Source organism: Aptenodytes forsteri, unplaced genomic scaffold (genome assembly GCF_000699145.1).
Source record: "Aptenodytes forsteri isolate BGI_AS27 unplaced genomic scaffold, ASM69914v1 Scaffold137, whole genome shotgun sequence".
In the NCBI taxonomy this organism is placed as follows: Eukaryota; Metazoa; Chordata; class Aves; order Sphenisciformes; family Spheniscidae; genus Aptenodytes; species Aptenodytes forsteri.
The window spans coordinates 2,651,690-2,669,634 of NW_008796221.1; the positions used below are offsets into that span (position 1 = coordinate 2,651,690).

The 17,945-nt window shown below is 44.2% G+C and overlaps 1 protein-coding gene across 1 annotated transcript in view; it reads right to left on the reverse strand.

Moving 5' to 3' along the window:
* Positions 1-12,987: 12,987 nt before the first annotated feature.
* Positions 12,988-17,945, reverse strand: part of KIF21A (kinesin family member 21A) — a 79,532-nt gene continuing 74,574 nt past the window's right edge. The window contains exons 39-40 of the mRNA XM_009289024.2: positions 16,279-16,478; positions 12,988-14,251 (exon numbers count right to left, since the gene is read on the reverse strand). Coding sequence (XP_009287299.1) covers positions 14,158-14,251; positions 16,279-16,478 — 294 coding nt within the window. The 3' untranslated portion in view covers positions 12,988-14,157. The remainder of the gene's footprint in view (positions 14,252-16,278; positions 16,479-17,945) is intronic.

A 17,945-nucleotide genomic window follows, 5' to 3' on the forward strand; every position in this document is an offset into this window, starting at 1 on the left:
CACCGCCGCTCCCACCATGCCGGCCTCATGCAGCTCTGCTCTCCCCACTGGGAAGCAGGGGCAACCACTCACAGGGATGCCCAGAGGCAGATCCAAGACACTCTCCTGCCTCTCCATGCAAAAGGCAGGCACAACCCATCCCTAAAGTGTCCTAGACAAGTCCTAAGTCAAGCACGTGTACTGAAGGGTCTATATATTTTTGAAAAAGTCTATTTGGCCTTTCTCACAAGCAGGAAAAGTAAGAATTTGTATTTAAGTCTTGATTTGGTTGTTTGCCAGCAGCAGCTCTCCCTCCCTTCCATCATCTCCTCCACCTACACGCAGTACTGAATAAGGTTATTTTCTTACAGGAAGGTTAATGCATGCAAAATATCCCTGAGAATCAGACCCAGCCCTTGGCGAACAGAGGCCTTTCTGCAAGGGGCTGCTGCTATGTAGGAACGGGGGTGGGCTCTGGAGCTACATTCCTGTCCAAAGGAGTGCCGTCACATAGTTCTGCTCTCTGCCAAGGCAGGCAGTCACCGCTCTGAGCAGACCACGGGGTTATGCAAAAAGCAAAGGATGCCGGAGGGGAAATGCTTTGGGAAGAGCCTAAATATCTGTCCTAACTCATTGAGCACTCTCCATGATGTCTGTCCAGAGTACATGAGGCTTTGTACGTTCATGGTACTCGCATTACGGCACTGACATTTCCCATCATGAGAGCAATTAGTGTTACCATGGCATTACAAGTGCTCCTTCTCCTCAGCAAGTCCTCTCCCTGCCCAGGAGGGTCACTGGGGTGGTGCAAACCGCAACCCTAGGAACAATCCCTCTGCCCCACCACATCTTTAAATGGCATGGAGAAACAGTTTTATATCTATCTCATGCATTCCCTTGGGCCACTGTCATGCACTCAATTTCTGCATGGCATTGCCAAAACAGTGCCCCTCTCTGCACCCCTCCATCACTCGGCTCACTGGGGGCTGCCGCTCCCAACAGCGCAGCTCCCTGTGCTGTGCTGCCAGCCGTCGCTCTCTATCAGCTTCGTCTTTCGTTAGACCTCCGCTTGCCAGAATGGCTATGCGCTAAATATAGCATTAACTATGACATAAAAAGACTGATAATGACTCTCTCTGTTTTCCAGGCACCATTATGTCTTCTCCATCTGAAGGAAAGCATGGACAGGTTTTCCCCTGGCACCTCTCTCTGCCTCCACTCCCAAGTGGCTGCCCTTGTGCTCTGCAGCGCACTGTGATAAGCCGTTGTGTTACTTTATGTGTTTGCTTGTGTTGTGTTGGCAAAGAGCAATCATTTAAATGAAAAAATGATGTCTGTCATTCCTTAAACACTTGGAGACAATAAAAGAAAATGTTATATTTCCCCCACCTCCCATCCTGCTGGTTTAAAGAAGGAACAAAACAGGAGGGAGCATAAAATGACAGTATGTGTGCAGGAATTTGCATGGTTCTTCTCTGACAGTCCTACAAACCATAACAGTGCTGTGATGGACAACAGAAGGGATCTAAAAATCTAAAAAAATCTAAAAATACAGCTGAGCAGTTGTTCCCTGTCAAAAATTCAGCCCCTACCAGCAGTTAGACACGGCAAAGCCTGTGAAGACAAGAACCCTTTTCTTTGCACAAGAGGTAATAGCTGCACTCCGGTTCACCGCTGAAAGTCCTAACCCTTTAGTGCCTCTGTGGTGGGAACACTCCTGCCTGTGGAAATACAAACCGGCCTCCCCACACAGCTGCCTGGCCCATTGCCTGCTGACCGTTGCCTGCTGCCTGTCCAGGAAGTCTGACTGATGAAAGGTGGCGTTTTCTTCCGAACACCGTGCACTATACTCACGAGTGAAGCTCTCTATTTTTTAACCTCGCATCAAGGAAAAGAATAATGATTCAGGATTGAAAAGGTCTGTGTGAGGTCTGTGTGAAAATTAACATTTCTGGCCAGCAAGTGAACCAGTCTCACATCCAGCAGTCAACCCTCAGGCCACCAGGACAAAACGTAACTACGGCAGACTGGGGAAGTAGTATTAAAGGAAGGTGGGTAGGCAGATAGATAAAACATCCTGCTCATGTTGAAGGTGTAGTTTATGACTAACATTGTCACGACGTTTGAGGGGGATGACTAAAAAGCAGTATAAAACGGTTTTCAGAAGTGCAATTATCAGTCCTTTGTAATAGGGACTGGATATGATGATTTACCTGGTTGAATGACTTCGCTCTGTTTGAAGTTTACTGGAGACCAATAACTGCAGTGTGTGCAACAGCTCCGAGCACTGACTCTCGCCTGCTGTGAGCAAGCAGCTGGTGGCACACACTGAGAGGTCTTATAAAACCTCCAGAATTAGGAGACTTGGGACACGTATATGATACACCATTAAGACATGCATAATGCATTATTTGGACATTCCAAAATCATTTTAGGTTGGGAGAGGGATTTTTTTTCTTCTTGTTGCAATGAATTCAAGAGAAATGAGCTCATTACTTTAAGGTGTGAACACCTGTCCCACTCAGTTGCTTGGAGAAAACATCCTCTCTAACATCTGCTTTTCTTGGCCTCCAGACCCTTTGGAAACCATAGCCTTGTGAAAGGGAACACACCGTATATATAATCTGTGTGCAAATTCAGGTGGAAACTTCACATGTCTATCAGAAAAGTGGGTCTAAGCCTCCTGGCAGAGCTTTGGCATACCTTTTCAGAGGGCACGAGCTATGGCTGTATGCGCAGGCTGCCTATAAAGCAGTAAAGCACCTTAGGGACTGGGGAGTATAGGCCCTATTTTCAGAAGAACCTCAAATATACTTGGCCCCTGACTCACCCCACTTGAGCTGCTGGGGAGCATCCGCTTAGGAGCCCAGGTCTCCGTGATTTTCCATTGCTCTCAGACTGCTGAAAAGTGTTTCTCAACAGCTGTATTCCTTATTAGCTGTAAGTCTTGGGGCACCACTGGACTGCGGAAGGCACACCAAGAATGAATTCTTTATATGCTTATCTTACTTTTAAGGTGATTTGTCAAATAGGTGGAGAAAGTCAGCACGAGTAACCAACAGATTTTCCACAAACCTGACATTTCAAAAGAAAGAATTGCAGGGTATGTTTACAGTTATTGACACAGTTCTGCTCTACTTCTACTGTATTCATCGTCACGGTATCAGGGCATCTCCTGTAAGTGGCTAGATATATAATGCTTCATTTTTGTTCTGAAAAACACTTGGATAAGTGATATACCTACAGTACTTCTCGCCTATGTAACATAAATCTTAATGATTAGAGGACTAAAATAATGGCTCTTACAAACTAGGAGCAAACCCAAGCTACCCATGATGCACACAATTTGCTCCTGTTGCTTTCAGCAAAATTGCAGTTTAAGACAATAGCGTTATAAATAATTCTAATAGCCTTGCCTATGTAAAAACGTCTTCATGGTAAGTGGCGTCTGTGTTTACTACCACAATCAATAAAAAAGGCAGCTGAACTCTGCAGCAGCCTTTTTGGAAATTAGGGAAAATCTTGATTAGATTTCGGTTATTTGTGCTGTATCTTCCCAAGTGCGATAGCAAACGAGGTATTCCAAACTCTTAATAGAGAGAAAGGAGCACTTATCTGGCTCGGGAAAAATGTTCTGCCTTCCATTATTCGTATGACATCATGAAGGAAAAGTCAGTTGGAGAACGGATATTAAAGTGGAGAATCAAATCAATAGTCCATCCCTCTGCAGCCTGTCTCCAGCAATGGCCCACGCCAGATATCGCAGAGGAAGGCGTAAGATGTCACTCAGAACCAGTCTTGCAATAATCTGCTTATGGAGGAAGTTTCTGGCTGTTTTCATAGAATTAGCTTATGTTGTGAAACATGGAGACAAAAATAGTTGGGTTTTTTTTTTCTACAGATGATTTTTTTATTATGCATGAATGTGTATCCTGCTAAGGCTCCCATGTCAGTACTGCCCTGTGGCAACGAGTCCCACAGAGTAATCACACACTGCAAAATGAGGACGTCTTTGTTATTTATCGCTGCCTTAAAGCAAACAGTTCCCAGCCTTTTACTTTCTGTTCTTGAGGAAATCTATGCTTTCTTGAAGCCTTCATGCTTGCACTTGATACTACCTCCTCCAGTGGTTGCTGCTGTTAGTGCCAGGACCAGAAAGGAAAATAGTACTCAACCTTAGAGCACGTGCCACTAAATAATGCAGAGGCTCTGTTTTGCTCCCTCGCCTGCCTTATTACAACCCAATATTTTCTCTCCTGTTTTTATTACTGTAGGGTCCTGGCCAACGACGGGCCAGTTTCCCAGTAGAGCTGCAAGATCAGCTAGGATAGCGTGAGTGAGGATTTATTAAACTAAAGCCAATTACAAATTTATTGACAAAACATTTTGCCACTGATCATGCTGATTTGCCAAAACAGCTCTTTTCCAAGCATCATGGGAGTGGGGAGAGATTCCCCACAGCCTCCACTGCCCCACGAGGCTGGTAGTTTGGGAGGTTCACCTCCGGGGCTGGAGACCCAGGCCCCAGGCCCTGTCCCTCATGGTTCAGATCTAAGACTTGCAGCCTTAAGTCAGCTGCAAGTTTGGGTTACATCCCAGGCAAAATGAAAAACGCCTGACATCTGCATGGGAGCAGGGGCTCTGCCTGCCCCTGATCTCATCTGAACTCCTCAGCACCTCACCAGCAAATGCATGGAGGTGGCACCTCTTCACCCCCATGGCTTCGGAGAGCTGCTGGCACGAGGAAGGACCTTCCCTGGCCACCAGTGAAACAGCAGGAGCTTGGGAGAGGGTGAAGAGGGGCAGGAGTAGGCAGGACTGGATGGGACAGAGAAAAGGACAGCAGTGGAGGAGAAGGAGAGAGGTAAGAGGAAGGAAGCCAAGAGGCAGTACCAGGAGGAGAAAGGGAGGCAGCCTAAGAGCTCCTGGTCCCGGAGTCCCCAGCAGCGCCTGGATCATTTCCCTGCACGATCCCATCCAATTTCCGCCCCATGCAGGCAAAGCAGCGGCTGTCACCCGATTACCTTGGAGCAAACTGAAAATGTAGTGGGACTTGCCCTTTTATTCTTGGTCCTGGCTCCACGTGAGGTTTGCAATCAGCTGTTAATGGCTCTCCCCTCACATAATTAATTTCTCTCCCCTGTTATTGTGATTACAGGGAGCCCTGCGTTTGTCCTGCCCTCCTTGAGTCAGCAGTTGGGTAGCTCGGCTACAGCAGAGGCTCCTCGTGCACAGCGAGCAGGAGAAATGCCTGTAAAGCACATTCAGGAATATCTCAAAGTCTCCACTGCCTATCCCCTGCAACGTTTCCAACGCGGTATTAAATCATTCGTCACGAGGAGGAGGCTTTATGCGCACAAAGGGCAGAGCTGGGATGGGGCTTTATATCGAGCAGACAGACAGGGAACCTGCTGTCAGCTACCCCATTACTGCAAAGTCTGCGGCGCAAAGACACCGACGGCAGGATAGACTGCACCATGGAAAGGAGGGGAGAGAAATGCAAGCCTGGACTTTAAACAAACAACCCAAACCCATACCATGCTTCTGCTCAGGACAGGCTGCTCCCTCCCCACGTGGACTGTCAGCTGTGCCAGAGCATGCTGGGGATCATGAGGGATTTTAGGCTTTTTCCGGTGGGTGGGTCATCCAGCAGTGTGAAGCTGCTGGTGAGGGATAAGGAGCATCATGTAAAACAGATTTCTGAGGATTTGAGATTGCTTTACAATGAGAAAGCCTTCCTCAGAGATGTTAGAAAGGTCCAGCAGAGCATCCAGACCTGGTTTGACAGAGACACAAGTTATTATCCACCCACACCCGGGGAGTGCAACTGCAGCACCTGTTGAAGAGGCTTTATTTGCCCACATCAACTGTTCTGAGCAATATTTGTTTGCATATGAAGATTAACAATTGATTCAGCTGTTCGTTGAGACACCAAGGCCATGGCCGTTCGTATCTTAAAATAGGAGACTGAAATCCCCCCAGGTATTATGTGCTTGCCTGTTTCTCAGGGACACTTGCCTACACAGCCTGCCTTAACCTGGCACAGCTGCGGAGGCTGCCAGCTGTGCAGCTCAGCACCTGGTCCCAGGCGTGCTGGGTGCCCTGGAGCAGCAGCTCCCAACTCTGGAAGGAGCCCAAAGAAAAAGATTTGGGTTTTAGCACCTTCTCTGCAGACTGCACCTGGGACAGGGATGAGGGGACAAGGCAATGATGAAGATGCTCTGCAGTGGTTCCTGCTGAGCCCTTGCTGCAGCTGTGGAGCACACTCAGACCCACCTCCCACGCGTCCAGACCTGCCTTTGGGCAGGTTGAACTAACATGAAAATCTACTTAACATGCCAGATGACACCAGCGCTCCCCAGGACCCAGCCAGCCGGTACAGTCACCGGTGGGGATGCTCCTGTAATGCTGCTTGCTGAGGGTTCATCCTCCCAAGTCGAGCAAATGCAGCAGCCCATGGCTTTTAGGTCAGGATATATAACCTGCTTTCCTGTTTTGAAAGAAGATTTCCATCTGCACAGCTCTTCTGGTGGCTAAGGAGGTTGCAAATCCCTGTAAGTCAGGCCATGGAGGTATCCCTGAGCATCTGCAGTCACTCACTCTGATGGGACGGACTGGCAAGCCAATGAAAGGGAAGCATTTTTGCTCCTCACACATGGAATTTGACTCCAAATATGGTTCAGCTGTGAGAGGAACGGCTCCCTGCCAGGATGTGATCCTTCAGTCTATAAGTACCGGCTGTGCCATATCACATGAAACAAAAATTCCTGGGAACATGTAATTTCCCTTTCTATATGCAAAATCCTGTGTCTCTGCTGATGAGAATCTTTTAGTAGCAGCACTGCCATTGTTTGCAGGATAAAAACCCATTAACTGTACATTAAATTCACCTGCAATTTCCTCTTTTTGGGGTCGGTTGGGTTTCAGGATAACTCCTTTACCTGCCTAGAGGCAGTGTATGCTTTTCCAGCCGCGATGCTCAATAGCAGAGCATTGCTGCTGAGCGCTGCACCGATGCTACTAACCAAGACTGCCCTCTACCTCCCCAGGCTCTGCAGTACATCGCTGCTGCACCCCATGCCTGTGTTGCTGCTGAGCGCAGATTTTGGGGGACACAGGTGTGCCCCACTGCCAGGGGCGCAGAGGAGGCTTCCCCAGGCCCAAGGCAGGCTGGTGAACGTGGCCTCCTGGAAACCTGCTCAGCAGGGACCAACTTGTGCTCCTCTGCCTCTCACTGAAGTTGTGCCTTTGGCAGCTCAGCAGATCAAACCCTGCATCTGCTTCACAGCGGGCCCCTTCCCTTAACTGGGGCGTCCCAAGTTTGAGGATGCCCTGACTAACCGAGCCTAAATCCTTGGGTTTTGCATGAAGATGAGGAGGACTGAATGGGAACAGGCCATGAGCTAGCTGCTCGCCATGTCTCATTATGCATTCACCTCTTGCATCACCATTCCAATTAATGAGACTTTACAAAAATCTCTTATTACAAAAAGAAGAAAAATTGGGCCTTTAACATAAGCCCACTGTTTTCACAAAGCTGTTAAGTCTAACAAGAAATTAAATTATTTTTGTTATTGGAGTAATGCATAATACATTCATTTACAATAACCTGCAAAAAGAAAACTTTACAGAATTGGCTGTGACATGTATGAAAAGAGATGCCACCAGATTGTAATTTAAAAGGATGGGCAGCTAATTAAAAACCCAGTGCAGTGGTTCCAACCGCAGACTCAAACCATTCTAGAGGTTGTATTGTCTTACTTGCATCACACGTGTTAAGCCATCCTTATATTGCTCACAAAGATAATGCTTATTTCTGACATATTTAAACACCCCAAATTTCAGAAAGCTTAGTTCAGTGCTTTCACGAGTTGAGTCTACCAGCATCCCAAGCTGTGACACTGTAACCTCAAAAGTTATTTGACTTGCTTAATAATCTTTCCTGCATGCATGTAGATAATCTCCCATTATACAGGCACATACTTCTATTAATAATGAGTGTTTTCCAGGGACGAGGCATAAATCTGTATCTATGCCACATGCAGTTTGTGTTTAAGTCTGTATCACACAGACCCAAGCAATAAGGTGTGAGGAAACAGTGCTCACCCCATCACTCTTAATTTCTGCAAAAAGTGATGTTAATAACATCTGGTACTCACAGCACTGTGCCGGTGCTTTTTCTCTTGATCCTGAAGTGCAAGGAGTCATCTGCAAACTCCACGTCATAGCTGGCCTCATCAGCGGCAACCCCTGGGGAGTCGATCTTGAGTGGGACTTCAAACCGCTGCCTGTTGGGGTCGTAGAGCTAAAGCAAGGCAAGGAGGAGGCAGATTAGCTCATTCACTAGCATGCATTGCCTTAGTTAAATAATTCCCCCCCCAAATACTCACCCTGAACTGGAGTCTGTCCCTTGTCTGGAACTCCACTTTAAAGACAATTGGGGAAATGTCATTTCCGAAGAGGGACAAGGCCTGGCGCTTGTTCAGCGTTACCCTGCGGCAGAAACACGCACTGCCGCCCACCGCCACTGCTCGCTGCCTGTGAGCACCCTGGCATGGCGGGAGGGAACAACTCAGATATTCTTCCTCAGCTCTTTAAAAATATATCATTGACTTATAGAGAGAAATAATCTCTGAGGCTAGCTTAGGCTCTCCTTGCCATTAATGGACAAAATAGGTGCACCTGAAGCAAGGAGACCTCATGGTCTACTGGGACACAGCTCCCAGGGTGGGAGGGATGACCCTGTGCCAGCGCCTGGTTTCCTCACCAGCAGCGTGGTGTGAGCACAGGACCCCAGCTCTGCGTCCCTTACATGCGGTGAAACACGCCCGTTATCCTCCTCGTCACAAGCTGAGCACACGATAGCAAAGCAACTTGGGAAAGGTCTCCAGCGAGCTGCCCCCGGGGAGGCAGCGGTGCTTGTCGTGCAGTGCCGGACTGCAGCACCGAAGGAGCCACGCACGCTTACCTCCAGCCTTTGGCTGTCTTCTCGGTGTTCCTGCCCAGGGAGTAGCCATAGGGACTGTCCTCAGGGAAGAAGCATCCAGGGAGCGTTGGCCACGTCGGTGGCGCACCAGGTGCAGCCCCGCACCTCGCAGGCCTCCTGGGAAGCGCCCGGCTGGGGGTGGCAATCGATGCGCTTCTGCACCGCCACAGCCCCGGCACACTGCCCGTCTTGGCCTGAGCCGAGGCACCCGCCTAGGGCTGGACCCGGGGAAGAAGCAGTCAGAGCAGCAGAGAACCACGTTAAAAAAACCCACAAGGCAATGGTCTTTAGTTATGCTTTTTTTGTTGTGTTTTTTCCCTATTTTGGGGTTAACGTATGATTATTTTGACTGAAATGACGGAAGAGCAGCATGCCTGCTTGTGACCGAGACAAGAGCAACCAGTTTCTTTTACAAGCCAAGGCAGCGGGTCTGTGTTGTTCAGTGCTCCGAGTTGCTGGTACTCAGCTGAAGCATGACTCGCTTGAAGTACTCATGGAAAATTAAATAGCAGGCTGATGAAACTGCTGGTGAGGTGCGAGAGCAACCCTTCAGGCTAGCTGAACTGGAGGTGAACGTCACTAAGGACTAAAACTGTTATCGATATTAAAATGCTACATTTTCTGTATACTTATTCTCTCTCATATTATATACAGAAGTTATCTATATATACATAGATACAAGTATGTGAAATCAGCATGCACTGTATGATAGATATAAATATAAAAATACTGATTACATATATGTTTGTGTTAGGCTTCATTTCTATATTATGAGACTACTACATCTATGTCGTATTAGTAGAGTTTGTGTTCATACAGGTACGGTTATGAGTAAAGGGAATATACCAGCAGTAAAAGAAAAGGCACAAATTAGTCATTTGCAGAATCATTCTGACAAAAAACTCTTAGTAAGGTGCTAAATCTTTTCCTTTCTGCAGCTACAGGTCGAGCCCTGTGGTTTCCCTGTGCAGAGCGAGCCTCCTGAGAGCAGGGGGACCACGAGACCAGCTCCCTGCTGTGCCAACAAAACGCTGTTATCAAATATTCTTAAAGTGAGCAGGCATACTGCAGACAGCACTCTTATTTTGAAGTTAACTTATGTCATTTTAGTCATTACAGCAATATTCAGAGATGAAATCTACTTGAAAGATAATTGCTTTTTTCCATAAAATGACTAATACCTCTGCTTTAAATTTTTTTTATGTGGACTGTTGTGTGCTTGAAAGCTTAAAACGTAATTGCTGAGGCAGTCTGGGCTTTTCTAAATAAAGAACTTTACAAGCAGATGTGCACAAGCAATAATTATATATACTGGGAAAATTTACAGACTAAAACTGTAGATTCACTAGAAAATGCCATCGTGCTGCGATGCCAGAGTTGATTTCCAAGTAGGGGATGGGAATGCAGAAAAGCAGGAGCTGAGTGTCATCTACATTTGTCTTTTGAGAAAACTCTCATGCCCACCTTTGATGTGGGAGCATCTGACGCTCAGGCCTGACGCTCCCGGGATGCGCAGTAGAGCTGGCTCCTCTCTGCCACACCACCTTGTATCACCTTCTAGAGGCAGGAACTCATGGGCGAAATCCTGTTAACCTTTGCCAGCTGCCAGACAGGCGGGCTTGGCTCCCACCTTTGTTTTCTGGGGTGGACAGTCATGCCCCACAGGCTGGCTGCTTTCTGTCCAGCATTTACCCCCTGTGATCCGTCAACATAGGAAAGCTCTAAATTCTGATCCCCTTTTTCATCCAAAGCAAAATAGGAATATGAGCGTCCCTCTGCAATCCCTAAATTATTTCTTCTTGGAGCAGAAATCAGGGAGGATTCATCAATGGTCTAATGAAACACTGAAGACTCTGGGCCTTGCCTTTTCATACTCTGTCCCTGATGAAGATGTGGGAAGGACATGCAGACTGCAAGTCCCATGGAAACAACTGCCATGCCTTTGTACCACTGTGCACCAAATACTCCTGCTTATTGAGGGAGAGGTGAAAGGATTTCAAAGGCTTCCCGCAGCCCTCTGGATCCTGAAGTCCTTAAACCTGTGCAACCACAGAGGCTAAAAAAATGACGTACCAAGTACCACCTCTGCGCTCAATGCATGGCTTCTGTGTCTAGCAGCTTTGCACTGCTGTGCCTTGCACATTCGAGTTAACACCTTGGCAGACGAAGGACAAAATAGAGTAAACCCATCACATTTCATTTAGGTTTTGGGGTGGTTTTTTCCTAATGGGAGTCAAATGTAGCATCAGTGTTTTCATTGCTGAAATCAAAGAATACGACTGAACATACTACAGCATATTATTAACTTGGTGTCATTTTACATAGCATAGGTTCACGGGAGACTTTTATCAACTCATTTGTATAATAAAATACTTTCAAAATACTTCATAAGGATATTGTGAATGAAAAAGCTAGTTCAAGGGAAAAAAAATTTCCCCAGCAGGAGCCAAGAAATTCCACCACTCCCACCGCCACCACCCCCCCCATCAATGTGAAGCTTAAATTTTCCAGCAAATTTTGAAAACAAGCACTTGCGGGTATGAGCAGCTGAACAAGGCTGCAACCTCATTCATCCCTTGTTCCTGGATTTACTTCTATTACAGTACAAATGGGATAGTAGCAAGTGGGAAGATGCAATTTTCTTTCCCTACTGTTTAAAAACATTTTTATTTTAAAATCTCCACATCATTTTCACTGCATTTATGGCCCATGTTTGTAAATGTACACAGAAGATGAAATGCAAACGAGCAGTTGAATTTAGCAATAGCTATGGCTACTTGCTGCTTTTCACGATAATTTCCATGGGAACAGAAGCTAAAAAGAGGTAGTTTGAAAGATATACGTGAAAAATTATCACCATTGATTTTTAAAAACCCTGACTTCAATTTTGTGAAGTTAGGTTAGAAAATGCTGCAATAAGGCATAAGCAAGGAATTAAAATATTACCACAGACCTTTTAATTTAATAGCACGGCCTTTACACTTTGGGTTCATCCACACATTTCAAAGGCATTTGCTGCAGAGGTTCCCTCTTCCTTTATCTAGCAACATAATAAGAGGTATTCTCCCTTTATTAGCCTCTGGACTGAATTAACCTCTGGTATACTGGGGTAAAAATCACAGCAAACAAACTAGCAAAGCACAGGGTAGCTTCCAGCAGCTGAATGGCCCCATTGACTCCAGTGTGTCTGTGCTGGTGCCCAAGAGCTGAATACGTTGTTGGACTGGGGTATATTTCTAAACAAGCCAGCCCTACTGTCTTCCCCCCAGAGTCACCTCAGGTGGAGTTAAAGCCATGCCCATTCTCTCCTCTTCCATGTAAAAAGATCGCCTCCCCTAATAGCTTTTTTGTTGTTATCACATTTATATCTTGCTTTTGAAGCCTATGACAAAATACAAATGCCATACATTTACCTGCTAGCAGAACAGCCAAGAAACACAGACTCCTGCTCCTCTCCATGGCTGAACGTTGATTTCTGCAGGCAGCATAGAGCCTTTTATCCAAGGCAGGGGCACAATAAGCATTTGTTCCGATACATAAAAGAAACATTGCAAATATTTTCTCAGCATTCATATCTTACATGAAATTAATTATAACACATGACCCTGCCTGTATTTAAGAATGTATCTAAGCAGATAAGATGCGATGTAGTTACTAATTTGTCCACAAACTTTGCTCAACTTCTGAATTCCAACTTTGAGAGAGAACATGATTTTCCCATGACTTCTTAGAATTCTTAGAAAATTAATTTTTCAGTCCACCTTCATTTTTTTTAAACAAACGTCTTCAGACAATTGGAGTCCAGTGCTTACCTTTTTCTGATTTCATATTATCTTTTGTCACATATGTAGTTTTACAGTACAAATGAAAATTTTGGAGAAAAACAAACAGTTGAAGAATTCTCCATTACTCAGCAAGCTATTCTACTGCATTGTGTAAAATTGTGCATTTTATATTCGGGGCCTTTGCAAGGGAAGTGAGTTTTTTTATAAGGAAGTATGATGAAAAAGGCAAAAAGAAGTAGTTCACATTCACAGCTTTATTTGTTACCTACCTAAGCTATAATTTACAGACTGATATTTTCTGGAAAAAAAAACAACCAAAAAGCCCTCAATATCCAAACACTGTATGTGAATCTACATAAATTTTTAAAATTTGCAGAATTTACAAATTAATATTCAGAGCAGTTGGGTAAATTATACATCCTCCCTCAATATCCACACTCTAAGAGCTTTAAAAGTCATACAGGCACACGATAAGGTATTTTCTTTGTACAACCATCTATTTACATAGCTTTTTCCAATACACGTGGTTCAGTTCTCAAAGTAATCGCCAAGGTTTGCAAAACAGTGTATTTAAAATACATTTAGCAGCATATAAAATTAGATAAAAAGGAAAGACATTTTGCTTTAAAAAAGAAAATGTGAGATGATAGAAACAAATCCATAAGAAAAATAGATTAAGATATATTTCTGTTATGACATTAAGAACACCTAGTCATTACAGAATATAGGCAAAACACTAATAAAACATACCAATTTAGGAGCATTTGAGTTCTAGTCCTGAGCACAGAGTATACATAGCTGCACAACTTTGGTCAACAAGGATTATATGCTAACATTAACACAAATCATGTGGCATTCACTGTTAGCAGGATACAGCCATGTCAGATAGATGTGTCATTAACAGCTTCTTCCCATCTTATATTCACTCCACTTTCCTAACAACAGTGTAAGTGACCTTTAGAATCTTGAAACAACGCCTGTTGTAATCAAAGGCTTATTACTGGGGCATCATCATTCCCCCTCTACCCTAAAACGCAAAACAGCTGATCATACTTGTGAGTGAAATACAGCAGAGCACTTTTGTTATATATTCCAGGTTATAATTTTGAGATGGTCATTAAAAGACGACTGATTTCCCGTTAATTTTAACTGCAAGTGTTACATAAGCACACAAATTCAGCCATAATATATAGACATATATATGTGACCACTGAGACACAAGCATGTTACCAAGAGATTATTTTTTTCTTAAATACAGTACATATTTTAAGGACAGCAGGTCTAAGTAGAAGAGTTCACTCTTATTTTTCAGTTTATTCCAGTCATCAGTGTTTACCTAATAAGCATGCAGCAAACTGCATAGAGTGCACCTCAAATTCATCAATATATTCATTTATCCCCATCGTTTCAATTACTGGCAAGATCTTCACTTGCATCTCCTGCATCTGAGCTCTGTCCGTCTATTACATTTCGAGCTTTCCAGATCCTCACAGTCCGGTCACTGAAAAACAAAACAAAGCAGTATTAGAGCTAGGTAATTAAAATGGGGGGAGGGGGACAGGGAAGCTTTCTTAAAAGCTCGGCTGTCTTATTCAGAAAGGCATTGTTGGCAAAATAAGATTTCCTTAATGGATATGAAAGGGTCATTCCACCTCCAGGAGACTTTGTAAGCTAAGATGTACAACATTTGATTCCCTAACCTTATCACAGCACTGGCTACTACCTTTAACCATCTAGGCAAGTATAAAGATTATATGTCTAAGGAAAGTAAATCCTACTCTGCTATTACTTAATTTTTTAAAATACAGCTAATGGTAATAGGCTTAAGTAGACCTGACATCAGAGAAGAGCTTCCATCATGTAACTATTTGCAACTCAGCAGACCACAAGCAAACAGCCAGTGTACTACAGAATTAGAGAGACAGACTCAGTAGGACAAGACTACTTCCTGCCACTAAAAGTGTGAAAAGTTACAATAGGTTAAATCAAACAAGACCTGAAACATGCTCCGTTTGTGCGAGAGGTGTCAGTCTGTTATAAGAAAAGGCAAAAAAAAGCACAGAAACACAAGACGATACAAAGTCCTAAACTGCCCCCCCAAAAAACCAAAACCCTTTGCCAGGTGCTGGAAAGCGTATACCAGTGAGCTGGTGTTCAGAAGCCCAGAAGAGGCAAGCTATAATTCTGTACTTTTGGCAACAATCACTATTTACACAACTTTAAAGTACGCATAAGTAAAGTATCACATGGAATGTGTTAAAAACCTCTATTATCATAATTAAAAAGTAAAATAAAGAATTAGTCTTGTTAAATAGCAATTTATCCTGTGCAAGAGAAGTTATGAATTTCAAGTAAACATCAAGTTACACGACTAGCAAACTTGACTCAGGTATTCCTTACAACCCCCTCACAAAAAGCCAGGAGGCAGCAGTCAGGACAGACTTTATCACAGTATAGAGGTTTTCCAACTTGAGCTTTCACTTCACTGTGAATTATCAGGAATACACTAAGTTCTGTAGATCTTCACCACGATGTTACAAGTGCCAAAAGGCTGGGATTTTCTTTCACTAGTAATAAAGAATAAATTTCAGCTGCATATATGTTCTAAACTTATTAATAATCTTTAGGCAAACAGAGACATAAGCCTTGACAACTCTACCCCTATCTATTAATGCTTAAACATAGAAATTGGCCACCAAATGTGGAAACCTGGCAACTTTGAAATTGTGCTTCGATTCAGAAAGACCTGCTTTCAATTCAGAAGGCCAGAAGCTTCCGCAACTGGCACTAGAAGATAACATGACAGCTTTCACAGCTCCTGTGCTCAGACTATGCCACTAAGCGGGCTCTGCTGCTGTCTCCTGCACTTTCTCCAGAATGAGATATTTTTCTTGGTCATGTCCCCTGAGGTTTCAGGTACTTAATTTGCTCACTTTTACTGAGGAAGCAAATACTCAAATCAAGGTGTTTAAAGGACAGTAGGACGGCTTGCAAAGCTTCTGCTGTATACCAGCACTTAAAAAACCAACCAAACAAAAACAAACCAAAAAACAACCACATACCATGGCTTTTAGAAAAATTCCCACAGGTCAGGAATCAGTCCTAGCAGTAAATAGCCCAGCTGTAGAGACAAGCTGGTAAAGTTCTCAACTATTGCCAAATTCTCCCCACCATCCTGTAATCTCTGGTTTCCAAACTTTTTTGATTATGCATCCCTACCACTAAAAAATTTTTGAGGACACATCCTGATGTGTATTTATTAATTTATAAATTATGTACATGTACTATTAAAGTTCTAATATTTTCTTCCCGTGCCCCAATGGATGATGTTGTGCATCCCCTGGGGCGCATGCACCCCACTTCGGAGATCACTGCAGTAGATTATTAGCATTTAGGGGCATGGACCAGGTGTTCCCATGCTTGCTATGAAATGACTTACACAACTGAAGATCTCCTAAATGCATTTGCATGGACAGAATTCTAGAAGGAGCTATGGAAAAGAAAGATGCATGGAGAAGAAAAACTCACTCTGCTGCTGTGAAAATCTGGCTGGAGTTGGTGCAGATTGCATTTATAGGGCTGTCGTGTCCCTTCATCTCCCCAATGGGTGCGAAGGTATCCACATTCCAGAGCTTGAGGGTGCCTCCTCTGCAGCCACTGAGCAGAACCGGAGCGCCAGGTACCAGGCCAAGAGCACACACCCAGTCTTTATGAGCATTAGGAACTTGCTGAAAAAGAGAAGGCAGGCAGGTCTCACAGGGCTGCAAAGTTTTCTGGAGGAATGAGCACAGAAATGGAAAAATCCCAAGTTCTAAGCCCGATTCCTGTTCTGCTGTAGATTTGCTACCTGACACTGGGTATATCCCAGCCCTGTGGCTTCTCCTCCGTTAGAGCAAGGAGGGTGCTATCTTCCATGAGGCTACTTCTATACCATGAGTTTGTTTCTCTTTGTAAAATAGTACTGCAAAACAAGAAGAAAATCCAATACGCACAACTGACCTGACGTGGAACAGAAATTAATTTAGGATAATGCTAAATCTGCATATGTTCAAATGCATATTTGAACATATGGTCTCTGTATATGTTTCAAGTCTGACTGTAAAACAGTTATAAAACACATAAAAAGAAAATCCAAAATACAGCTCAAAAAATCCACCAGTGAGACAGAAACTGTTTCTGTACTTGCCTTCCTCCTTTCTTCTTTTCCCATTACATATTATAAATTGATTTTGTGATGTAGCACTTAACAAAAATACATTAATTCTTTATTGAGGATGGATGCTAGCATTGTACTGCTAATTCAGAAAGCAAAATGCTGCACAGGCCAGCTGAGAACAACATCCATTTGATACCAACACTGGGGAAATAATAGCCCAAGTTTGCTGTCTTTTAAGGGCACCAAGAGTGGCTCTTCTCCAGTTCAGTTTGGTAAGAACTGCTTTGGTTTGCTGCCTTTCTCATATTAGGGAGCACATTCAGCTTTCTAGGATCATCTTGGCATTTTATCTATAATATACACTGCTATCACAACACCGGCAGTCTGGTCCTGCAGCGCTTCATGAAACTGGGGAGAGTGGGGGTGAGGGGGTGTTCTTATAAATCTTAATTTTGTCACAGAGGCATTTTGTGGCTTGGGTTGTATAGCACCAAGTGAAGTAGATGATGTCCGAATTCTTTTGAAGAGCACGTTAAGTGTTTTTCATCAATTATAGAGGACCAACCTTGTTTAACACATGTATGGCAAACCAGGACCCCTGTTGAAATGTTAGCATTTATACTTTAAAGCAGCTTAGCTCTGTTTTCAGGGTGGGTTTTTTTTTTCCCCCTTCATCTAAAACACTCAAGTGTACACACCAAAAGAAAGTTGCAACAATAGAAATTCTGACTGGATATGGGGGAGGGGGGGAAATGATACAAGAGTAGTTGAAGGATTGCAATGGGTCACCCAGAGCAGCTGTGCAACCTGTGACCTTGGAGAGTTTGAAAATTCAACAGGGCAAGGCCTTGAGTAACCAGTCCTAACTACAAAGTTGGCCTTGCTTGGATCAGCAGGCCAACTTTGCACTGTGTGACCTCCAGTGGGCCCTTTCACCCTGAATTACCCCATAATTAGGGAAGTGATCGTGCCCCTATACTCGGCCCTGGTGAGGCCGCACCTTGAATCCTGTGTTCAGTTTTGGGCCCCTCACTACAAG